Source organism: Aspergillus thermomutatus (genome assembly GCF_002237265.1).
Source record: "Aspergillus thermomutatus strain HMR AF 39 chromosome Unknown NODE_28, whole genome shotgun sequence".
Classification (NCBI taxonomy): domain Eukaryota; kingdom Fungi; phylum Ascomycota; class Eurotiomycetes; order Eurotiales; family Aspergillaceae; genus Aspergillus; species Aspergillus thermomutatus.
Window position 1 is genome coordinate 26,900 of NW_020798076.1, and position 24,498 is coordinate 51,397.

A 24,498-nucleotide genomic window follows, 5' to 3' on the forward strand; every position below is an offset into this window, starting at 1 on the left:
CAGGAGGAATGGAACTGTTCAATTTGATGTATGAATCATCGGGTTCTATCGTTCTAGGGCAATGGAATGTGGTGCTCCTGTGACTGGGTATTATAGTCATATTTACACAGTCAAATAGTAATGTCAGTAGCCATGTTGACTAACACTGATGCTAATTTAAGCCGTTTTCCTGTGGACTTGTCTGGAACTTTCTGCTCGGGATGTTAGGGGAAGAGACGGACTTGTTGGCCTCTGAGACGCCAGATGACTCCAGCCAAGATTCTGACTGTTTCAAATAAGCAGATCAACGCGTACAACGACGCCAAGCTACGATCTGCGCATGCTTATTATGTTCTCGAACCGAGGATCGTCTGTACTCCATCACTGGCAGCTGGCTGGATTTACACATCTACAATCGAGAGGCATATCCGACCTGAATAACACTCGTCACAGGATTCGTCGCCCTTGTCGATCATTCCTCTTCTTCCCTTCCCCATCTCTGCGGATGGCTCAGGATGCGGATCCCATATACGCGGCGCCAAGACCTTACTCTCTAGTGTGGTCTTGACCAAGTCAAGCAATCACCACGCATTATGAATCAATCACTGATGAGGGATTACGCATCTTTAGGTCTATGCTGGGAGCTGTCGGCAGCATGTGGTTCTGTTGTGTGGCTCTGCGCTCATGGGTCTGGAGAGGATGACGCGGCTAGGGCAGTCATATCTCAGGGTGACAGCAACCAAAGGAGTATAAAAGGCTGGACATGGCGATATCAGGATGAATGAGCAAACAAGCTTCCTTAGAGTCTCACCATCCGATATCAAAAGAAGATGCACTTTTCCAAGCTTTTCCTCGTCGCGGCTGCCACGCTCGCCGCCGCCCACCCCGGCGAAGTCCACGATGCTCGCGCCCTGAAGCGGGAGATTCGCGCTCGCGATGCGTATGCCGTTGCGGCCAAGCGTGCACTGGATGCTTGTGCCAGTACCACCGAGGCACAGCAGCTGAGCCAGCGCAACGTCGCTCGTCGCGCCCGCACTGCCCGCCAGCTGCGCCAGAGCAAGGGCATCACGACTAGTGAGTTGCCCTCAATAATTTGTAATGATTCTGCTAACAGTTACAGACGCCCACAAGTGGCGTCGTGATCTGGCTGCCCTCGAGAAGTGGGAAGCTATCAACCACAACAAGACCGGGTCCCTCGACTACTCCTCCAACACGCCCGAATCAGTGATTTTCGGCGGCAACACCAGCGCCATCCTGACCCCTACCGTTACCGATGGACCATATTATGTCTGGGGAGAAATCCTGCGCCAGAATGTCAAGGAGGAGAAGTACTGCGACGGTGTCGACCTCACTGTCGAGGTCCAGTACATCGACGTCAACACCTGCCGGCCCGTGAAGGGCGCCGTGGTGGATATCTGGAACGCCAATGCCACCGGTGTCTACAGGTATGTCGTCACTAACCCGGAAGATGAGTCACAGCTGACCTGGACAGTGGTATCTCTACCTCCGGCAACTACGCTGCCGACGGCTGGGACTCTACCTACCTGCGTGGTATCCAGCAGACCGACGACGACGGTGTGGTCACCTTCGACACCATCTTCCCCGGCCACTACGACGGACGTGCCACCCACACGCACCTCCTGACGCATCTCAACGCCACGATGAACGCCAATGGCACCCTGGAAGTCGGCACCGGCAGCGTCGCGCACATCGGCCAGCTCTTCTGGAACGAGGTCCTTCGCTCCGCCGTCGAGGATACCTCCCCTTACAACACCAACACGCAGGCCGTCACCACAAACGCGGACGACATGTGGAGTGTTTTGCAGGCGTCGGATGAGTACGACCCCTTCCCTGAGTACCTGTACCTGGGCGAGGGATTGGAGGATGGTCTCTTCGCGTGGATCCAGATCGGTATCAATGCCTCGGCCGACTACACCGACAATTCGTACTACAGCATTGCTGCGTACTATGAGGAAGACGGTGGACACCAGAACACCGCCAGCTCGGCCTTTGGCGGCTCTGGTGGCGGCGATATGAACGGTACCATGCCTTCGGGGGCTGCTCCCTCGGGTGCTATGCCTTCTGGTGCCGCTCCTTCCAGTGCATAAGGGATTGCTTCTCCGGATACAAGCCGCTGGGGTAGATCGGATAGAACAGACTGGCATATATGTATTTCCTTGTACGCTAGAGATAAGAACTTGAACATCATCTGCCTGACGTGACCTGTAAAAGCAATTCATTCGGGCTGACTATTCAGGGGGCCACCGAAAGTCCTTCCAAGGCCTTCCGTTGGTCGACCTGGCCAGATCCTCCATGGTCTTCCACTTCCACGTCCTCTCCTGCAGATTGACCACTTGGTTATCATTCCCCAGCCCCGACGAAGTATGATTGATCTTATTCTCCCCCATCAGGAAACGCAGAAATCTCGCAGGCTCATTCGAGACCCTCCCCGTCGTCTCCTCCTTGTACTTCATCAGATCAATCTCCGTGATCTCAATCGATCCCGCTCCTGCGCCCTCCATGACCTTCGCAATCTCCTCGATCGTCCGTGTATCACCTCCAATGTGCACCACATCCGGAATCTTCATCAACGGCATCGCCGCCAAAGACGCCACCGTCCTCCCTACATCCTGCAATCCGGTAAACGAGACCAACGACTTCGCACTCCCCACGCTCTCATACTTTCCCTGTCTGGTATCGAACCCAAACCACGGCCCAATACTATCCTCCAGAAACAGCCCACAGAAAACCCGACAAACCGTGACCTGCGGGATGAGCTGTCGCGCAAGCTCGAAATGCCTCTTCTTCTGACCCCATTCTCCATGCGGGAAGTCATGGACGTAATGGTCCACCCCGAACTCGGAGGGAAAGTAGACCTGGACCCCGGTGGACGGTAACGCACGCAGGAGCTTCTCCTTGAAGGCGTGGCCGGATGCGCCGATTGTGTTGACCAGGACGTCGACGTCGTCCAGGGCTGCAGGAAGATTGTCCTCGTCGTATTTGCGGACCGTCATCGTTGCGCCGTGGTCGTCTTTTGGGTGTGCAGGGACGGAGGGGTTGTCCTGTCTGGATAAGAGGATTATCTCCGAGAAGTAGCCGTGGAAGGGAGGAGACAGGAAGGCTGCGACGACATGCTTGCCTAGATGTCCTGTCGCGCCGGCGATAGCTACCACGGGGCGGGAGGTGATGGGCGGTGTTGATGGCATGAGGTAGTTGATCGGCTTTCCGAACTGCTTGATTTACTGGATTAGAATCGTTTGTATCGATATCGATGTTCAGTCCATTGTGTCTTATACTTCGGTTGCGATAGCTGATATGCTGGCTGACGTCAGTACGGAGTAGACTCCGTACATCTTCAAACACAACAAACGACGCAAAATAGACATGATCCAATGAGAACTCTGAATTGACCTTGTTTGCAATGGTCACAAACAGATCAAACTGGTAGATTCGCAGCTGATTACGAAGAATGCTTGGCTGAACGGAATGCTTCCGTCGTATACCCGTATATCCGTGTCTGCGGGGAATGGCTGCGATCCAGCATCAAATCCATGACATTTCCGGAGTCCGGTAAGGTACGGATTTAAGAGCATTCAATAGAATAACCAATTAGACTGAAGCGTCTGCCAAATCCGAAAGCCCCAGTCACTGTACATCCCGAGTTCAAGAGCCGAATGGCTGTCAGCCCACAACAAAGTCCAGATCGCATGTCTTGACCACGAGCTTCCCCCAGAGTCTTTGTCAGAGAATTGCGCTTTCACTCTTTGGAGACAGAGGATGGAATCAATGGCAACTTTATGGGGAAGTAGGGGGCTGCTATCCCCGGTGATAGGCTTTGTCTCCATAGTGGCTCCCACCCCCACCCCGATACTCTCACTTGATAGAAGATTTGCCTACAAATGAGGGTGTCTTTCCAGGAATAACTTGAGATATTTCGGATTGTGGCATCGCAATATACTACTGACCAACTTCTCAAACATGTCTTTTCAATCTACAGTCCCTCTGATCATTCACGGCGAGGACATTGTTCTCCCGGCAGGAGAACGACGAGGCACTATTGCTGCAGCAAAGGCAGACAGCCCGTCTGGGTTCCAGGGCGCAAGCAAAGAGCTCGCCATTCAAGCTGTCGGATCTTGTGCCAGCGCTTTCCCAGCATGGTCCAAGACACCTCCTGCGAGGAGACGAGAGCTGCTGTTCAAGCTGGCCAGTGTAGGATTCCCACGCCGTTAACCTACTACACATGCTAATGGACACAGCTTGTACGGCAAAGATCAGAAGAGATCCAACAACTAGTTGAAGAGGAAATCCATTGCGGCCAACTTTGGGCCAGCATTATCACTCAGGCTGGTGTCGACTTGATTGAGGAGACGGCGTCGCTGGTCAACAATTCCCGTACGGGATGTATTCCGCCAACAGAAGGAGACACATACGGCTTTGTCTTCAAGGAGCCCCTGGGTGTGATCTTGGGGATCGCACCATGGAACGCGCCGGTGATCCTGGGGTTGAGGGCCGTCGTGGCGCCTGTTGCTGCCGGCAACGTGGCTATTCTGAAGGTATTGGATTATGCTGATGTGGTAGATCTCGTGAGCTGATATATCTACCTAGGGCTCTGAGCTCAGTCCACGGACGCACTATCTGCTGGCATCCTTGTTTCGTGAAGCTGGCTTTCCTCCTGGAGTGGTAAACTTTGTTCTGCACAGACCGGAGGATGCGTCGGAGGTCTTTGAAGTGATGATCAATCATGCTGCGGTCAAGAAGTGCAACTTTACCGGCTCCACGGAAGTAGGCCGCATCATCGGCTCCAAGGCTGCGTATGCTTTGAAGCCGGTGCTCCTCGAACTAGGCGGCAAGAATTATGCTCTTGTGCTCGACGATGCGGATCTCGACCATGCGGCGCAAGAAATTGTCAAAGGAGCATTTCTGAACGTGAGTAGGAATATTTTTCAAAGCACCCGGCTTTACTGACATCCGGTAGAACGGTCAAATCTGCATGTCAACCGATCTAGTCATTGCCTCCAAGGCTATCAGCTCATCGCTTGAAGCCAAGATCCTCGCTCTTGTGCACGACATCAAGAATGACCACCCGGTCATCACAAAAGCGGCAAAAGAAAAGCTGAACAGACTCGTCTCGGACGCTCGGAGCAAAGGCGCTACGGTTCATGCGGCATCTGTCTCTTCTTCTGACAACAACTTCCCTCCCACGTTCATCACGGGCCTCACGCAGGACATGGACTTTTTCCACATTGAATCATTCGGTCCTGTGGTGGGGATGACTGTAGTGGAACAGGAGCAGGATATCACAAAAGTCATCCAAGAATTCTCGTATGGATTGTCGTCTGCTATCTTCACCAGCAATCACTACAAGGCTCTCCAACTGGCGGAGTCCATCAATGCGGGAGCAGTCCATATCAATTCCATGACGGTTCATGACGAGGCGACTCTGCCACATGGAGGCCACGGTCATAGTGGATGGGGCCGCTTCGGCGCAGGCTGGGGGTTGGATGAATTCTTGCAGACAAAGACTGTTACTTTGAAAGGATGATTCATGTAGCTTGTGATTTTCTACTTAGAACAGCTGGAAAGAGCGCAGCCTGCGGACTATTGCCTACCATAAAATGACTGGCTTGATCGTCTCCCCCGACTGCATATCACGGATCGCCTGCTCAAAGTCCTCGGCCTTGTAAAATCTGACAATCTTTCGCAGAGGCAGACTCCCGTCTTGCACCCATTGGACCATCTTAGGCACATACTCCTTTGGATTCACGTCTCCCTCCACCACCCCCATAAACTGCTTCCCTGATACCATGAACTCATGGATCGGGATTGTCAACGTCCCCGTCTCCGGCGCCGTGCCAACCTGCAGAATCTTCCCCTTGCATGAGGCCATCCTGACCCCTTGGGCAATCAGCGCCGGCACACCAGTCGTGTCCAGCACGATGTTAACACCCAGGTTCTTCGTCACCGCCAGAACAGCATCTGATACAGTCTGCGGGTCCGCCGTTGTATCCACCCGAACTACATCCGTAGCACCCAGTTGCTTCGCCAATTCCAGACGCGAAGCATGTCGATCAACGCCGATAATCTGCGCACAGCCTGCAATCTTCGCGCCCATGACGGCACTCAACCCGACCCCTCCGAGACCCAAGACAGCCACCCGATCCTTCGCAGTAGCCTTTGCTGCATTGAGGATCGCCCCGCTCCCGGTCTGAATCCCACATCCCAGAGGCGACAGCAACTGCAGCTCCGACTTGGTCTCGACCACCCCGCGCACATTGACCACTGAGTCTTCGCGGACGATCGAGTAGCTCGAGAAACTCGACTGGCCGAAGAATCTCCCGTAGATGCTCGGCTCCCCCGCGGTGGATGCCTCACTGAAGACAAGGTTGTCGGCCTCCACCTCGAAATTTATCGCGTCGAAGTTGACACAATGCGCGGGATGGCCTCTCTCGCAGGGCTCGCAGCCCTTGCACGCGGAGAAGGAGAGGATGACCGGGTCGCCCACTTGGGCAATGTGTGTCCCGGGGCCCACTCCGCGGACGTATCCGGCGCCTGGTGCTCGAACTTAGCTGGTGTACTTGTGTTAGGACAGATGGTATACCTTCATGGCCCATGATCCGGGGATAGTGCACGCCGAATCCACTCTCCGCGCCTGCAAAATGCAGATCTGTCTGGCAGATTCCCGAGGCTACGATCTCGACCAGGAGTTCTTTCTCTTTTAAGGGACGGAGAGTGATGTCCTTGAGCTTCCATCCTCCTGTCTTGTAGGAGCCGTAGGAGACAATACCGCGTTTGCTGGGTGCGGGTTGATTACTTGCCATTTTGCGTCTTCGATAGTGAAAAAGATAAGAGACTCCTGTTCTTTCCTGAAGCCAAATATGGAGTACTTAAACCCCAGATATCGATGGAGATGGCGGGGGTTCTCCGGGGGGATTCCGCATCGCTCCATGATTCCCCGCCCCCATATCCGACTCCGACTGCCGATGGATCCCCACAGATGATATATCGCGGGGCATTCTTAGATGGAACACACCTAGATCTGATAGCTGCTGGGCAGTATCTGGCAGGTGCGGTGCTTGGTAAGTTACTGCTAATTGGACAATCCGGACCCATTTCATTCAGCCATGGCATGATATTAAAGTCATCGGTGGAAAGCTTGGCCTCCATCTATTGATTTGCCTCCCGATTCAGCTAGATTTAACGCCAACTGGAACGAGGCTGTCTGCAGACTATCGGAAATCCACCACTACTTGCTGGCTCCTATTACGATAGTCCTTGGCCAAGGTACAATACGAGCTGCCAAGGCTGGAGCCTAGCAAGCGAGAACTAACTGGATGTTTCCACATATCAGAGACAGTCTTGCTGCGCTCAGGCCCTGATATCAGCGCCTTCGTCGACAAGACTAGCCAACCCTTGCGAACGCCATTCGTCGCCCATGTGTATCATAAATGATGCAGGAGCAAGCCGCGCTGGGAACAAGCGATCAGCCGCTCAGTATTTATGGGCAAGCCCTCACTGAAACGGGACGTCTTCGGATCCAGCGGCTTCTTCCCAGCTGGCCAGCAGCGCCAGTCGGTTCGCGATGATGACAGCGAAAAGGCCCTCCACTCTCAATGCACGGCTCCTCATTCTCCTCTGCGGCATCCTTTTCATCAACGCAGCGGGGGCAACAACAGCGACTCTCACCGAGTCCCCGGCCTATGCGTCGCAACAACCCTGCGCAAAAAGCTGCTTCTACTGGGGCGCGTCCTCTAACGGCGGGGCCGATTTCCTCGCGGACCGGATTGGCTGCGCAGTCGATCCCATCGAGAACGAATGCATATGTCGCTCGGATCTGCAGCAATCCGCCGACTCGTTCCTGCTCAAATGCGTGAGGGAGAACTGTGACGCGAATGCCTTGGATGTTTCCAGCGCGGTCAGGATATACGACGATTACTGTACGAGTAACGGGTACACGAGGGCGACGTCCGCCGCGCAGACGAGCAGGATGACTTCATCGGTACGCGCATCGCCCCTGCGACCGTCACGGTGACTGTCGTGCAAACGGTCCTCTCGTCTGGCGGAGGGCGTCTGCGGCCGGCGGTCCTTGGGCAGGCTGCAAGACTTGGGAAAATCCTGCTGTGAGGACGAGGTTGACCAAAGGTGGCTGCTTAGACACGACTTCCCAAGCGAGTGCTGCGACGTCCACGAGTGAGAACTCATCGGATCGAACGACCGAGTCTACTAGCCACTCGCCGCCATTGGCAACCCAGGCGACACCGACGACTTCCTAGACTGCTGGAGAGGGGGACAAGACCAGTCAAGGCAATGGAAACAAACTGGGGGTGGGAGAAATCGTCGGTATTGTCGTGGGTATTCTCGGCTTCATCGCAACGGCTGTGGGGGCGTGGTTTTCATACAAGGCTCTCAATCAGAGGAAACGTCTTGCAGCGAGTCCCCCGTAACGATGCGTTGTTCTATCAATTGCCATGATTACTCAGGCTCTTTGGCCTTGTCCTAAACTAGTGATGTTATACCCTCCGAATCACCTGCCCTAGTCAAATATACATAAACATGCTGACAGAGGCGGGCCGACAGAGTCTACTTGTTTCACACATGTTTAAGTTGTAGACGAGAAAACTGACAATGACATATTCCCTCCAGAATCAACCTGGCTTGAATCATAGCATCTTCATTTGGGATCAGGATGCTGAACATGTGGAATATTTATATTGCACTATTCATACCTTTATCGTCATCCACTGACTCATCAATCACATGACTTTGCTGCCGTCATGATAACATCCAACGCGTCCAGACTCCAGATTGCCTCCTCATTTCCAACCCATATTGATGTTGGCAAAATGGGCTCTGAAGCGCGTTCAGCGCAGTCTGAATGGGATTCGTACTACTAGGGCAGTCGGCCTCTCGTATAAGTCCCTGGGTTCTCGGCCACTTCACTTCATCCGCGCTACACCAGGGAAAAGGCCACAGCATGTCGCACCATTGCAGAGGCGTGGCCTGTTTACATCTGCCATTCCAACTGTCCTGATACCGCCCGTAATTTTCATTACTCTGCTGCTGGGTCTGTGGACATGGAAATGCTTCTGGATTATTGTCATGCAAGACAAGCTCTTGTACATCTCATGGCTCCCACCGTTCGCCCGCTCCGAGCAGATATCCGACTACGCGGGCGAATGTAAGCCCGTCCGCTGGGAGGAGAAGCAAATTCGAAGTTTGGACGGGACCAAGCTGGCTGTCTGTGAAGGGCATATCCCAGATACTCACCGCAGCTCCCGGAAGCCGCATGCGCCGGCACGGAAGAAGTTGGTGGTGATCTGCTACTTCCAAGGAAACGGCGGCTCGACTCCCATGCGTCTGCCGCTCTTGTCGCAGTTCCTGCGGGCTATCAACCCGCCAACACCGTCGTCTTCAACTGGGGAGGTGGACTACCTCGTCGTCGCCTTGTCGTATCGCGGGTACTGGAAGTCCTCCGGTCGTGCAACCCAGACGGGGATCGAGCTCGACGCGGTGGCATTTCTGAACTGGGTGGCGGAGACTTACAGTGCACCTGACAGGGATGTCCGGATTGTGCTCTGGGGTCACAGTTTGGGCACAGCGATTGCGAGCTCTGCGGCTGCGACATACCTGGCTCGTCATTCAACAGACGGTCCTGTAGTCCCCATCGCTGGAATGATACTCGAAGCACCAATGTCAAGCACCAAGGACATGCTGATCAGTCTGTATCCGCAAAAGTGGCTGCCGTATCGGTACCTGTGGCCCTTTCTCTGGAACAATTGGAGCAGTGCGGTGGCCATGGAGCGGATGGCGCGGTGGCGGGATCAAAATCATGGTCAGAGAGGGCATGAGCACGAGGTTCCGCCTATTCTGCTACTTTCCGCCGAGAAGGACGAAGTCATCCCGGCGTATGCGGCTGCAGAGCTGGAACAAGAGGGCAAACGACTTGGACTAAAGATGGACAGGTTGGACGTTTCTGGGGCAATGCACATGGAGATACCGGTCAAACCGGCGGGCAGGCAGGCAATGATGGACTTTATAAAGAAATGCACCGCTTCGTAGACCAGAGGCAGAGTTAGCCATTAATTTTTGAGGCTCTTCATATCGTCTATAGCAAGTCAGGGCACTTCCCACTTACTGAGTCCCCTGCACAACCTTCTTTAGCTGATATGCCTTCTACCTCAGTGAGATCTGGTAAGCACTTTTAATTGTCTATCCGTTAGGCGAACAAACGTCAGAATTGACGCTACTTATCAATAACAGAGGACCGACCAGGCAGCCCACATCTAGTCATTCAGGACAAGACACAGAATTCAGCAAATGTAGCTGTTGCCGGAGATTAGCCTGCAGTGTTCTCGCCTCCAACATCGCTGCGCGCGCGATAACCATCACACTCGACGCCGGGCCCGCATCCGGCTCCCAAGGCCAGGGTTGATCACCCCGGCCCGCAGCAGGCCCTTTCGAAGGATCCATACTGGAAGCGAGGCGCCTGAGCGCGGCTTCGAGATTGCCCAGCAGCTGCGAACTCACGCACGCGAGAAGCGCCATGGACGAGGTCATGGGGGTGGAGAAACAGCCGATCTGGAAGCGCAGCGGTTGCATCCCGATCCCATTCCCGTTCCCATTCCCTGCTGGAGACATGGGGCGCACTGCGACGGCGGACGGGCTGGACAGGGCTGCGTTGTAGAGGTGGAGGAGGCGAAGGTAGCAGGAGAGGATCAGGAGAGCGGTAGCGCCGTCGGGCGAGGATCGACAGGCCACATGGAAGGGCAAGTCCATTTCCGTGCGTGGGCATGGGCAGAGGGGTTTGTGATTAGGGGGAAGGTTATTGTTAGAGCGATTATGGTGTGAGGGAACAGGGGAGAGGATCTCTGCCAGCGACTGGGTGACCGCGAGGATCTGGTCGATGGTTGGGGGCGGATCCACCACGGAGTCCGATTGCGCTCCGTGGGCGGTCACCAGTTGGCAGTGATACTCGTGCAGCGTCATGCTCAGTTCTGACAGCCGATAGAAGTTGACGTCGGCTGCTGCTAGCAAGGACGGCGTCGAGACCGACGATGACGAGGACGAGGATGTTGTGGTTCCAAAAGGGTTCGTCATCGCACTGGCGGCGGTTGGTTGGATGGTTTCTCCATGCGACAAGGATGAAGAGTGGGATTTGGGGGCGGAAAGATGGAGCCAGTCAGGCGCCATACACAGTGGGCCACTATTCAACGGAGATCTGCAGCCGAGAGAGACGAATGGCTCGTTGGGGCTGGGCTCAGGAAATGGAGAGAGAGAGACTGTGTGGCCCCAGCTGCAGTGAGTACTAGCCGACTATCCGTACTGCGTCCAAGTTCTTGGGTGTGCCCAGTAGATGGGTTGAAGGAATTGTGGATAACATACCCTGGTCATCGTTACTGCTCGCCATTGGACACTCAGATGCGACCACCTCGAACAGTCCATCTAGCTCCGACAGATATCCTCCCGGCGGATCGTTCGCTGACGGGTCCTCTTCTTGGTGCCTCGGGGGCGTCACAGAGGACGATGCTGTGACGCTCTTGGAGGGAGACGTTGGTTTACTGCGCGACTTGCGACGAGTGCTGGGTCTCCCCGGCCGTAGAGGCGGCTCAAAAATGCATTCGACGCGGGCATTCTCACAGCGAGCGCAGGGCTGACCGGGGATTAGACTGCGGTGGCATCGAAGCTTCTGCTGGTGGCATCGATTGCAGGCCAAGCGGGTCACAGGCTGAGAAGGTCGAGTGGAAGAAGCGTCCATGGTGTGCGAGGTGATACCGAACTAGCTGGATAGATAGACGGTGCGTTTCTCTTTCTGCTATATATACGTGTGGTAGTGATATACCACTGGCCCGCGAGTGATCTACGTCATTCTAGATATTGCTGCAGAAATACAAGGTCACCATGTAGCCTTATTATGCAACTTGCATGCTCGGCAGTCTGCCTTCTGCATCGTCTCCTGAAAGAGGGCTGTTTCGGTCTCCCTCAGCCCACAACTGCAGATGAGCGATCCTTCGGGGAGACAATGTAACTCTGATATACCAACAGTCAAGAGTGGACCTGATTGGTCCGCTTCAAGACCTCATGAGATCTGGGTTTTCCATGCAATTCCATGATTTCCACCAGAAAGTCTAGACTGGGTCACTAAAGGAGCGTTTCACACGACGGGAAACTGGAGCCTGTCAGCGACTAGTGAGTGATAACCGGATCAGGCCATGAGGGGGCCAAGTGCCAAGTTCTGACTGCAGAGACAAACTAAGACACCTTAAATCTAGTCAGCTAGATGGCCGGTTTAACAGGATTGAACCCAATATTAGTGGACGTGAAGTATAGTAAGCCTCAGTCTTGGAACTGACCATAGAATCAAACATGACTAGCTTATGTGCAGACAAGTTTCCTGCCAGTAGGGTTGACTTGAGAAGGTTCAATCTATTATACTAGTGCATCATCGTCAAGATGATCTTCCAAAGACTGCCATAGTACGTGTTAGCCCTAGACAGCTTTAGGAAACTGGTTATGGAGAGTTGGGAGCAATGTACACATAGCAATAGACAACATGAAGATACCTCACAAACCAAACCTCCACATAGAACCATCTTCCACTCAGACACGGTCCTACTGAGACAAGGACGGCAGCAAATGATGGTCCTTCTCCTTCAATGTTGCCGTCACCAGACTCTCCATGGCCGCCGAAAGCCCAGCCGCACAGGCGGCATCCAGCCATGAATCAACGTCCAACGCACGAAGCGCAACTCCATACTTTCTCTCCAAATAAATGCCAATGTCGCCCACAGGGATCTTCTCCGCACCACAGTGGTGAACAAATCGCGGCAGCAGTGGCCCAGCTGCCGTACTGGACTCCAGGGCATCGACGCTGCGGACCACCTCCCCACACACCCCGAGCGCGACATCCTCGACGGGCACAAAGTCAAATGATCCAGACCAGTTGTCCAAAGTAGGGACGCTCTGAATTCGAACTGAGAATTCAAGGATAGAATGGATCAGATCGGTCGATGGAACGCCCTCGCCTACGATGTTGGACGGTCTGTGGATGATACACGGCAGCTGGAACTGTGACGCACACGACTCCAGATAGGCCTCACTGGCCCATTTCGAGGCAACGTAGCCCATGGAGCCGTCGACCGGAGGCAGGAATTGCGTGACCGATTGTGGTGCGAGGGGTTCGACCTCAGCCAGCTGGGCCACTCCCCCCGTGGAGACAAAGTGCAGCGGGATGCGGTAACGCAGGGCCAAGCACGCCAGCTCGCGAGTAGACTGGACATTGGCCTTGCGCAGCGAGTGGTAGGACTTCAGGAACGACACATCCGCCCCGTTGTGGATGACGGCATCCACCCGCGCCCCCAAGGCGTCCCACGTCTCCGGGTCGAGACCCAGACGAGGCGCCGTCAGGTCACCCGCATAGGCCACGATCTTGTCGGAGGTGACGGCCAAGGTCCGCGGGCGAGTTGGATCCGAGGAGCGAACGGCGACGCAATGAATGCGGGACACACGAGGATCGGCGACCAAGTGTCGAAGAAGCGCGGAGCCTAAGAACCCGGTTGATCCAGTCAGACACACCTCCATCTTCCCGTCGCTGTGATGGAGCCGAGCAGGTGAGACGGAGTCCGCCGCCTGTCGCTCCAGTTCGCCTGGTGCTGTTTCCGATTCCCAGTCGATCAGAGAGGTGGACTGGGCGAGTTCCTCCGGTGCAAAGCGAGCGGCCATTCCTTGCACGGTGCTCGACTGGAATAGCTCATGTAGGGAAATCCGGCGGTCGAAGGCCTCACACAGTAGAGCTTGCACACGGACCATCAGCAGCGAGTTACCCCCGAGCTCGAAGAAATCCGCGGATGGGCTCCATGAGCTAGGCAGACTGGACGGATCGAGATATCGCTTCCACGCGCAAACTACCGCCTCCTGTGCGGCAGTGAGCTTCTGTGGAGGAGATTCGGTGGACAGGGAAGGCAGCGGCACTTGATCCAGCGCATGTCGGTCCAGCTTGCCATTGGGATTCCGCGGCAGATGGTCGACGGCGAGAATCAGCCGGGGAATCATGTACTGAGGTAGAGGGAGAGAGTGGACAAGTCGGTCAAGGAAGGTCTGGATCTCACCAGCTCCGTCGTTCTGCCGCGCAGGAACAACAAAGGCCACCAGGAACCGTCGGTCCCCATCCTCGTCGTGGATGCCGCGAACGGAGACGACAGCATCAGCCAGACGACCATGAGCCACCCGCAGGATGGTCTGCGCAATATCCTCCAGTTCCACCCGGAAGCCTCGCAGTTTTATCTGGGTATCCCCGTTCATTCGGCCCAGATACATCAATTCTCCCGTCGGGAGCAGCCGGCCCTTGTCTCCAGTCCGATACATGCGGCCGCATTGCTGGGGCTTGGTGTCAGAAGTGCTAAAAGGATCCCGCACGAATCGTTCACGGGTGAGCTCTTCCTTCTGTAGATAGCCCTGTGCCACTCCAGACCCCCCAATGACAATCTCCCCCACGTATCCGACAGGCAGAAGACATCCATTGGAATCCATGATGTAGGTCGCATAGTTTGGCAGCGAGTATCCCACGCTAACCCGCGATAGTTGGAGAACCGCAGGATCACAAGTATCGATAGATAGACAGCTACTCGACACTGTGATTTCAGTAGGGCCATATCGGTTAATCAGGCGGAGGCCCGGACGCTGAAGAGCATAAAAGGGCCGGATCAGATGCGGAGGGAGCGCTTCTCCCCCGACAAAGGCGAATCGCCAGGACGAGCATTGCTGTAACACATCCCCCCCATACCGGAGAAGTGCTGCGTACTCGGACGGCGTGGCGTAGGTGTAGGTGACATGCTCGCGCACCATCAGCCGGGCCAATTCCACGGCATCCCCGCGTAGATGTCGAGGGGCCACCACCAGGGTACCGCCGCCGACGAGGGGCTGCAGCATCTGGTCCAGGGACACATCGAACCCGAGCGAGCTTTGCTGCAGGACGGTCTCACGTCCCACGGAGAACTGATGCCGGACGCCCATGATCTGGTTGACAAAGTTGCCATGGGTCAGGACGATTCCCTTGGGCACCCCTGTCGAGCCACTAGTGTATAGAGCGCAGGCGGGGGAAGAAGATTCGGACCGGTCAGGGACGGGGGAGATGACCGAGGCAGAGAAACTGGAGAAGGTGATGGGCTTGGTGGCAGACAGGTGGAACTCGCGGATGGTCCGTTCGGTTGCTTCATGGTAGATAAGGACCCTCGGTTGGCAATCGTCTAGGATCAGTTGCAACCGGGCCGCCGGGTTCTGCGGATCCAAGGGAACGTAGATGGCATTCAGACGCCAAATGGCGAGCAAATAGCAGACGGAGTGGATGGTAGGCTCACAGTAAACTGCCACATAGTCCTTTGGGCGCACTCCACTGGCCTCTAGCGTGGCCGCAATGGATTGAATTTCGTTGTGCATCTGTCCGTAGGTGAGAGAATGGCCCTCATGATCCCTGACGGCCATCTCGTCCGGCTGACTCGCAATGATTTCATCGATTTGGCGACAGATAGTCATGACCTCGCTCAAGTCCAGTCGAGGGCCTGTTCCCAGCACCAGTGCCTTGCTCACATCTTCTTCATGGTAGAGAGTATGCCTATCAAGAAACCAGCTGGGGTTGATGGAGCATGATTTCATTAGGCACACGTAGGCATTCAGTAACATACCCAGATCATCTTGGCTGTAGAGGTAGGACTGCGACTGGAGGCCGACAAGGGTGGTCCCGTCATCTTGTTCCTCGATATCGAACACCAGATCATAGGGATTGCGAGCGTCTTGGAACTGCAGCAGCTCCGCCTCCAGTTCTTCTGTTTTGACCCTGCCAGCAGATCCCATCTTGTAGTTCATGAGAATCTGGAAGAGGGGACTTTCCGTTGTCGAGCGAGGGACAGCCAGCGCATCCAAGAGGACATCGAACGGGACTCGGGAGTGCTGTAGAGCTCGATAGGCGACATCGCGGGTATTCTGCAAGAGCCCTTTCAGAGAGTCGTGCTGGCCGACGTCAAAGCGGAGGGGAAGAAGATTCACAAAGAACCCAATTGTCTCCAGGAAATCCGGATCAGTGCGGTTCGCGTCCGTGATTCCGATGCAGACCTCGGTAAGATCCAGAAAGCGAGCGAGAAGAAGCTGCAGAATGACCAGATGGCCGTGGAAAGGAGTCGCGTGGAACTGTCGTACCATCTCTTTGAATGTAGGCACTGTCGACGCGGGGACCGAACGCTGGATTCCATGCATCGTATACTCGGTCAATGTTCGCCGGGTCGTAACCTGACAGAAATCGAACAGAGGCACAGGGGCCGGCAGGGTAGGAAACGCCTCCTTCCAATACGCGATATCCTCCGCCATCTCGCTTTGCACTCGGGCCCGTTGGCGGCGGGCAAAGTCAGTGTACTGATGCCGCAGGGGAGGGAGATAGTGACCGGACAATGCAGCAGCTAGATCCTTGATGAAGACTTGACCACTGAACCCGTCGAAAACGATGTGGTGAAAGCCCAAAAGAAGAGTATGGGTGTCTGGCGCATGGGAGAATAGGACCGCAGCCATGGATTCTCCATGTTCCAGATCAAAGTCGTGATGGCAGAGTCTCTGAAACTCCCGATCAATCTCTCCATCTGCCGTGGGTAATCCCCTTTGAGATAACCGGAACGGAGACTGATGCAAAACGCTCTGATACGGGAGACCAGTCCCTTGATTCTCCCGGTATGCGGAACGCAAAACGTGATGACGATTTACAACTGCATTGAAGGCGTCACTCAACGCACTGGCCGTAGGTCCGCGCACATGGTACATCATGGTCACGTTGTATGTTGAGCGATCTTCCAGGAACACTCTCAGGAACCATAGCCGCTCCTGGGCAAAGGACATTCGTTCCACTTCGACCTCTTCCAAATCCTCCTCCTCCTCCTCGACAGACGAAGCCTCAGATTGAACCGTCTCCGGCGGGGTCTTGATCCCGTCGGATGAGAGCGAGCCCGTATGGGAGGTTGCCGAACTTATGGGCTGACTGGAGTCGAGCATCTGACTCGTACTCAGGGATGATGTCCCAGAAGAGCCCATCGCCGGGGGTGTAGGCGCCCGCGTCGACATGTAGCGATCGGCGGCCTCCTGGCAGAGCTCGAGAGGCGAGGCGCCACCGAGGATGCGCAAGACCGGCACATCCACGTCAATCTCCTTGAGAAACCAAGACCGTACCTCGACCGCCATTAGCGAGTCGACGCCGAGATTGATCAGCGGCTGGGCGGGGTTGATCTGCTCCGGAGGAACTTGGAGAATCCTCCCGAGTTTGGCCAGAAAGCCATCTGACACTACCTGTGTAGTCTCGGCCAAGTCCTCAACCTCAGCCAGCTGTCTTCTCAGCGCGACGACAGCAGTGGTGGTCCGCTCGGGGCCAATATTGTCGCGGAGAGTGTAGTGGGAGAAGCGTGGATTGCCCGCCCAGAAGGCCTGGTTTTCACTTGCGTCCGACTCGGCAATGCGATGCAGACCGGTAATGATCTCGGCGGGGGCGCCCTGTTGGTCCGGACGACCGGCGACGATGGCCTCGGTGAACATGAGGTGGAACTTGGGCTCCGAGATGGGCATGTAGTTGAACCGGCGCAGCGTGGATTCGTAGATGCCGGTTTGCGAGACGTACCCAATGCCCAAAACCATGCCAATGTCCAGCACGGAGCCTGCAAGGCCTCGTTGCTTCCGTCGCGCGGCCAGGCTCGTCATGAACAAGTTCGCTGCACCGTAATTTGACTGGCCGCGGTTTCCCACAATGCTGGCCAGCGAGGAGAACAGCACGAAGAAATCCAATGTGGGAGTGGAGAATAACTCATCGAGATGGGCAGTACCTGCCACTTTGGGATTGAGCACCTTTCGGAGATCTTCCACAGTCATGTCGTTGAAGAGTCGATCCGAGAGCACCATCGCTGCGTTGGCCACTCCGGCAATGGGGGGCAGTTCACGCTGAACCTGGTCGTGCATCGCTAGTAGGGCCGATTTGTCTGCAATGTCCAGTTCGAATAGATGAACTTGCGCCCCCATGCGCTTCAGTTCGTCCAGCCACACTTGATTCACATTTTTCACGCTTCGGCTGGTCAGGATGAGATAGCGAACGCCATTCTGCACCATCCAGCGAGTGAGTGATTGACCTAGTCCACCCGTGCAGCCAACAAGCAGATAAGATCGGTCCGACCGGAAGAGGGTGTGGGTATCAATAGGCCGTACACGCGTCTGAACAGTCGACGCGGCTGTGAAGTCGATAATAGATGTATAATCCGCGGAAGGGGATGCACTACTGACATCGGGAAGTGGAATGAGCTGAACTGGAACCTTGTGTACTTCGAGACAATCTGAGGCGGCTCCCAAGGCTCCCACGAGATCCTTTTGTGAAGGTAATGCTGCTGAATTGTGGACCGCAGATGGAGCCTGAAAGATATCGTGCAAACGAATGGTGTGTTGTCGATGCGGTACCTCCTCCAGTGGGTGTCTTTCAAAGCAGCAGTCGAGTACGCAATCCACTCTGACGGGAAGACGTGCACAGATGTGACGTTGAGGGAGTAAGCGAGAAATATAGATGGCGTCTTCATGCCCAGGGGAGAAATGCACGACTGTCACCGACAAGCTCTGGGTGCGCGCACGATCCTCGACGAGTCGTCGCACGACTGGATCAGGGTCTACCAGGAGGATACGTCCCTGCAAGGGAACTTGATCGAGGACCGTATTGACCACCAGTGCCAGCGCAGTCAGCAGTAGACAGTCCGGCGTCGCACTGGACCTCACAATGGGGACAACATGGGCCAGGGGGACCCGTGAGAGGGATAAATTCCGGTGATTTAGAGCCAGAACCGTCGAGCCCATGGAAATGGGGCTGCTCGAGTCCGAATGCTCCACCTTGCAGATTGACAGATATAGAGACGCAGATTTGGTCAATGAAAGGCTGTGCAAAAGAGCGTACTGGGTCCGAACCAGGAGCGTTTCATTCTGCACCGCAAGGTCGGCCTTCTCAAACCACATATCTGCGCCATCGCCGACTACTTCCACGGGACACTCTGACAAAGAAAGGTTATCTGTGATCCTCCTTCTGCTGGCATTGAGTCGACGGTTCATACGATCGTTGGGCAGAATGCGAGGGATCATCCAGCGGCCTTTCTGCAATACGATTTCTGGCTCGACACTCCACAACGTCCGCTTCGATGGAAGCTCCATCTTGTCCGCCAAAATGAGGCGAGCCATTGCAGTGGCGATCTGTGCTGCTTGACCGTCCCAACCACTGGCCAAATTGAGGAATTGCATGCGGATGTGAGGGTATTCGTACATCAACGACCGTCCGAGCCCGATGCTCATGTTGGCGTACGGGTTGCTATCGCGAGCTCCAGCCGTAATCCACAGCAGCTGACGGCATTGATTGAGAAGCTTCTTCAGTCCAGCGAGTCGCTCATCGTTCACACCCCACACCACGGGCTGCTCCAGGTCAGCCAGACACACAACTGCGGCGGCAGAGCCTATATCGCAGCGAGCCATGTCCTCCAAAGAGGGCACAATAACAGGCGACTCAGTGCTCCAGCTCAGCATCAGAGACGAGACTTGCTCCGCTAACGTGCGTACAGTCGCGGTTTGGCCTCCGACGAGAATGACCCGATCCACAGTCATTGCAGGGTGAGGCAGGGCCAGGGGATCCCTTAACAAAGCAACGTCAGGATCCACTGCCTGAGAGAGCATCACCGAGGTCATATGCTTGGACACATCCTGGAAATCAGTCACCCTCTGATCGACCCCGGAGAATCCGGTACGGATCAAGAGATCATGCCATTGAGGGGCGCTGATAGTCGGGGCGAATCGTCGACCGTCATCAGCGCCCAACCACCATCCGGAAAGGCCTGCCATCATCAACTTGACCCGAAGAATATCGCTTGTTACCTCCAGGAGAAGCAAGAACCCGCCTGGTTTTAGCAATCTGCGGACATTCTGCATCGTGTACTCCAGCCTCTTGGTCGCATGCAGCACATTTGAGGCGATGATCAGGTCAAAAGAACCGTCCTCAAATCCCTGGGAGGCTACCTCCTCTTCAATGTTGAGGGGCCGAAACGTCATCCGCGACGCCCACCTTGCAAACTGTTCCTGGGCTTTCTCGAAGAAGCCTGTAGAGATGTCGGTAAACACGTACTGTTCAAACGCGTCGCCCAGCTGCTCCAGTATCCCCTTGGTTGCGCCCCCTGTGCCGGCGCCAATCTCCAGGATCCTCATGCGCGGGTAGCGATGGGCGATCTGCCCAGCTACACGACTGAGAGCGCTGTTGGCCCGCTGAAAACCGAGGCCGTACTTGTAGAATCGGTCCAGGGTGTTATCGGCGATCATATGCTCCAGCATGGTGGTTTTGCCCCGAACCACGTCCGCCAGGTGTTCGCCAACCGCGGAGATCAGCTGAAGATCCACCATGCCAGGATGCTGTCGGGCCTGGCCAAGCAACCACTCGTGGGAATCATCTTTCCATTCTGGCCGGATGGTGGGGTGCTGGCCGCTTTCGATCAGGGGAAATAGGTAGTCGATGAACTCGAAGATACGCTGGTGATGCCAGACAAAAGAATCCACCTCGCTGCGGTCAATAGTGGCATTGAGCTGGCGGAGATACGAGTAGGACAGCCTCTCGCAGAGGTCCACAAGCTCTAGGTCATCGGTACGGTCACTAGCTAGGTCAGCGGAATCGAGACCGGCTCCAGCATCGGCATGCCAGACCGTCTCGGCGAACAGCTCGCAGTCGTCCTCAGGAGTCGGAGGGTCCAGCAACGTGCAGGTCAGTCCCTCCAACTGGACACGCGGCTGGTTTGGCGCGAAGATGTCCACATCCGCTGTGACTGTCTGCGGGAGAGATTCAGTGATGGTACATTCGATTGTCATCTTCTGCCCATCAAAATGGGTGGTTGGTACAATGTGGAGAGATCGAAGATGCGTGGGGACGTAGGGGCCTTGCAGACTGCCGTCTCCTGGCCAGCAGAAAGCAGCGAAAATGGTCTGGAACGCGGCATCCAGAAGCGCCGGATGGATCATGACAGGCATTTCTCTGTCGAACGGGATATCCTGTGCGTAACCAGTAGCCCGGCCCGCGCGACGGTTTACTTGGTCTAGCCGTTGGAAGAGGCCCGTATACTCCAAGCCAATCTCGTTCAATGACGTGTAGAAAGTATCCATCTTCACCGGCACTAGCGAGACGGGCTCTTCCTGCGGGGATGGAAGCTGAATGTGGTCTGCTGGACCTAGATGAACCTGCACCACTCCAGAGGCATTCCGCTGCCACCGGGCACCTTCCTCGTCCGAAGTGGCCGAGTAACATGAGAATTTAGCCTCTATCATGGACGAGGCGATATTGTCTGGCCGAAGATAAAACATAACCTCCACTCCCTTGTCCTCTGGGAGCGCAATCGCCCGGTCGATATTGACATCTCGGAGATGTAGCATGGAAATAGGAGCGTCAACAGCGAGTTCTTGCGCGGCCTGCATGGCCATCACGAGATACCCTGCCGCTGGGAAGATAACCTGTCCCTGGACCTTATGACCGGATAGCCACGGCGCTTCGGAGACGCGCAGGGTGTTCCTCCAGCGCAACTCGTGGTTATGGTCGTCAGGACAGCGAGTGCCGAGAAGATCGTGCCTGTTCTGGGAGCGTTGGCGATATCTTCTAGACACGCGAGACTCTTTCCAGAATCGCTGGCTGTGATCCCACGGGTACCGCGGTAGCTGCTTCTGGGGATGGCGCTGGAATGATATCTCAAACGCCGCGGCACCGTATGCGCGGAGATCAACCGAATGAGGGCCGGTTTCCTTCCACAGGAAGCCCAATGCGTCGGAGAGAGCCTCAACGTCGTGTCCCAAACGCGCCAAAGTACCACTGTAAGGCAACACCTGGCTGCTCTCCTCCTTTGTCGTTTGAGTGACCGGTCCTTTCAGTGCGGGATGGGGCCCAACTTCCAGTCCGACAGCAAAAGGGCCGTGTAGCCGCGTCGCTTTCTGAACCGCCTGGGAGAAGAGCACTGTATTGGCCATATTGTCACCCCAGTACTTGGCCTTGAGTGACTCTCTCTCCTCATCAGTGGTCATCACTCGTCCGTGTACACTGGAGACCCAGATACATCCGTCGGTGGGCTTCAAGGGGGTGATCGCGGCATCCTGTAAGGCGGCACAGTATCGGTCCAGGCACGGAAGCATGTGGTGCGAATGGTAAGCTGTATCGACCTTGAGGAGGCGGCAGAAGGTTTCCTGTCTCTCAAAAATGGCTTTGGCCTCGTCGATGGCATCTTCATCCCCAGAGAGGGTCACGGATCGGGGCGCATTGCTGGCTGCGACGGCGATGCGGCCTTGGAACCTGGTGTCGTTGATGAACTCCTGCGCCTCGTCAAAGCTGATACCTACCGCCATCATGGCGCCTTTCCGGTCTTCTCTGCCTCCGGCGAACTTGGCGTATAGTCCGCGATAGTATGCAATGCGAATGGCATCCCGTGCGGAGATCATTCCGGCCGCATACGCCGCGGCAATCTCTCCAGACGAATGGCCTACGACAGTGTGGAATGAGGCATGAGCGGCCCGCAGCAGATCAACCAACATCACCTGCACTGCCGTGCACAAGGGCTGCGAAAGCGCGGCTTCCTGGATCAGCGATGGGTCCTCAGTCTGGGTCAGCTGCGTCTCGAGAGTCCATGTTGGTCCATCAGGAAGCTCGTCCAGAGACGCCTGAAGGTGCTTCAGAGTTTTTCTTGCCATTGGAGACGAGAGAAGGATCTCCCGTCCCATACATGCCCATTGAGCTCCTTGGCCAGTGAAGACACCCAGTATCCGGTTCGACGTGGTTGCTGTCTGCTTACGCTCTCCTACAGACGGTGCAGTAAGCGCAGTCTCCAATTTCTGCAGAAGCTTGTCCCTGTCTGTGCCGGAGAAGGTGGCTCGGATTGAGTGTTGGGAGCGCCGAGATGCCAAAGTTGCGGCTATCTCATGCAGAGGTAGGGTATTCTCGGATTTTATCAAATTGACGTACTCAGTGATCAGACGGGCCAACGACGTCTCCTTGGCGGCCGAGAATGTTAATGGAACGGGTAAGATGCTGGGTGACGAAGGACTCAGGCTTGGATCGGGGCGATCATAACTCTCAATGATGACATGGGCATTGGTTCCTCCAAACCCAAAGGAATTGACGCTGGCCCGGCGAACCGAGTTCTGACCTGGCCAGGGAAGGGCCTTGGTCGGCACCCGCAAATGCCGCGCAAAAGGGACAATATCGGGATTCATGGCTGTATAATGCATGTTGGGGGGGATTTCGGCTCGACGCACAGCTTCAGCTGCTTTGAGCAGACCGGCCAATCCGGCACAGCCCTCCAGGTGGCCGATGACCGTCTTGACTGATCCAACGTACATCGGCTCCTCTGTGGCCGGCGAGTCGGCGAAGAATGCATCTCTGATGGCACACGCCTCGATGGGATCGCCTCGGGGTGTCCCCGTTCCATGCGCCTCGAAGAACTGACACCGATCTTCAGGGCGCGCGCGGTCAAGGCCAGCCTTGTGATAGACCTGCTGGATGAGAGCAGTCTGGGATGCTGCGTTGGGCATGGTGATACCCTGCGTCCGGCCGTCCTGGTTCACTCCGGTTTCCCGGATGATGTACTCCACTCGATCCCCATCGGCCAGCGCCTGGGAGAGCGTCTTGAGCATGACCGCGGCAAAGCCTTCACCGCGGGCGTATCCATCCGCTGCGATGTCCCACATTCGAGATCGTCCAGTGGGTGACAGCATGTGGAGATTCGACTCGGCAATCATCATCTCGGGCCCAAGAATGAGATTGGCCCCAGCTGCCAGTGCAATCTGACAGTCTCCAGCTCGGAGGGATTGGACGGCATGATGCAAAGCAACAAGGCTGGAGGAACAGGCGGTATCAATGGTCACGGAGGGTCCCTTCCAGTCGAAGAAGTATGAAACCCGGTTGGAGACGATGCTGCGAGCAGTTCCAGTGGCCATATACATAGGCATATTCTCAGGGTCGCGGATCTGCATTTCATGATAATCACCGGTCATCAAGCCGACGTACACCGCGGTGTCTGATCCTTTCATTCCGGAGATGGTCAGACCAGCGTCCTCCATCGCTTCGTAGACGGTTTCGAGGAGCATCCGTTGCTGAGGATCGATCGCTTCGGCTTCTCGAGGATTGATTCCAAAGAAGCTGGCATCAAAGGCGCTGACGTCTCCACCCAGCAAGTAGGCATGGTCGACGTTCGTGCTGCCGTGTCGCTCGCCGTTCGAGTGGTAGAATCCTTTCGTGTTGAACCGGGACGGAGGAATGCGGGTGAGCAGGTCTTTCTGTGAGCAGATCGCCTCCCAGAGCTGAGAAGGGCTGTGGATGTCACCGGGGAAGCGACAGCTTGTTCCCACGACCGCAATTGGCTCGGGACGTTGTCTGGGAGCCATTATGAGAGAAAAGATTCAGTGAACGAATGAGTTAGGATATAGGGTGTTGAACCTAGATCTGTAGTACAACGGTGAGAGTGC

The 24,498-nt window shown here is 55.6% G+C and overlaps 8 protein-coding genes across 8 annotated transcripts; 4 read left to right on the plus strand and 4 right to left on the minus strand.

The window, feature by feature from the left end:
• Positions 1–809: 809 nt before the first annotated feature.
• Positions 810–2,087, plus strand: CDV56_103844 (intradiol ring-cleavage dioxygenase; the record flags this gene model as incomplete). The annotated part of the gene is made up of 3 exons (XM_026757463.1): positions 810–1,053; positions 1,100–1,424; positions 1,472–2,087. 3 exons carry the CDS (start codon positions 810–812, stop codon positions 2,085–2,087), a joined length of 1,185 nt encoding a protein of 394 aa, XP_026617124.1.
• Positions 2,088–2,228: 141 nt separating this feature from the next.
• CDV56_103982 (isoflavone reductase family protein) lies at positions 2,229–3,185 on the minus strand (the record flags this gene model as incomplete). The annotated part of the gene is made up of 1 exon (XM_026757601.1): positions 2,229–3,185. The coding sequence occupies one exon, from the start codon at positions 3,183–3,185 to the stop codon at positions 2,229–2,231; it is 957 nt and encodes a 318-aa protein (XP_026617125.1).
• Positions 3,186–3,957: 772 nt separating this feature from the next.
• On the plus strand, positions 3,958–5,521 carry CDV56_104157 (putative aldehyde dehydrogenase; the record flags this gene model as incomplete). Its single annotated transcript, XM_026757776.1, has 4 exons — positions 3,958–4,188; positions 4,236–4,532; positions 4,585–4,905; positions 4,955–5,521. 4 exons carry the CDS (start codon positions 3,958–3,960, stop codon positions 5,519–5,521), a joined length of 1,416 nt encoding a protein of 471 aa, XP_026617126.1.
• A 63-nt stretch (positions 5,522–5,584) lies between these two features.
• On the minus strand, positions 5,585–6,797 carry CDV56_104321 (NAD(P)-dependent alcohol dehydrogenase; the record flags this gene model as incomplete). Its single annotated transcript, XM_026757940.1, has 2 exons — positions 5,585–6,528; positions 6,578–6,797. The coding sequence occupies 2 exons, from the start codon at positions 6,795–6,797 to the stop codon at positions 5,585–5,587; spliced, it is 1,164 nt and encodes a 387-aa protein (XP_026617127.1).
• Positions 6,798–7,558: 761 nt separating this feature from the next.
• Positions 7,559–8,100, plus strand: CDV56_104511 (uncharacterized protein; the record flags this gene model as incomplete). The annotated part of the gene is made up of 2 exons (XM_026758130.1): positions 7,559–7,891; positions 7,936–8,100. 2 exons carry the CDS (start codon positions 7,559–7,561, stop codon positions 8,098–8,100), a joined length of 498 nt encoding a protein of 165 aa, XP_026617128.1.
• A 708-nt stretch (positions 8,101–8,808) lies between these two features.
• Positions 8,809–10,035, plus strand: CDV56_104623 (uncharacterized protein; the record flags this gene model as incomplete). Its single annotated transcript, XM_026758242.1, has 1 exon — positions 8,809–10,035. The coding sequence occupies one exon, from the start codon at positions 8,809–8,811 to the stop codon at positions 10,033–10,035; it is 1,227 nt and encodes a 408-aa protein (XP_026617129.1).
• A 228-nt stretch (positions 10,036–10,263) lies between these two features.
• On the minus strand, positions 10,264–11,731 carry CDV56_104737 (uncharacterized protein; the record flags this gene model as incomplete). The annotated part of the gene is made up of 2 exons (XM_026758356.1): positions 10,264–11,255; positions 11,359–11,731. 2 exons carry the CDS (start codon positions 11,729–11,731, stop codon positions 10,264–10,266), a joined length of 1,365 nt encoding a protein of 454 aa, XP_026617130.1.
• An 854-nt stretch (positions 11,732–12,585) lies between these two features.
• Positions 12,586–24,417, minus strand: CDV56_104935 (uncharacterized protein; the record flags this gene model as incomplete). Its single annotated transcript, XM_026758554.1, has 1 exon — positions 12,586–24,417. The coding sequence occupies one exon, from the start codon at positions 24,415–24,417 to the stop codon at positions 12,586–12,588; it is 11,832 nt and encodes a 3,943-aa protein (XP_026617131.1).
• Between the last annotated feature and the right edge of the window lie 81 nt (positions 24,418–24,498).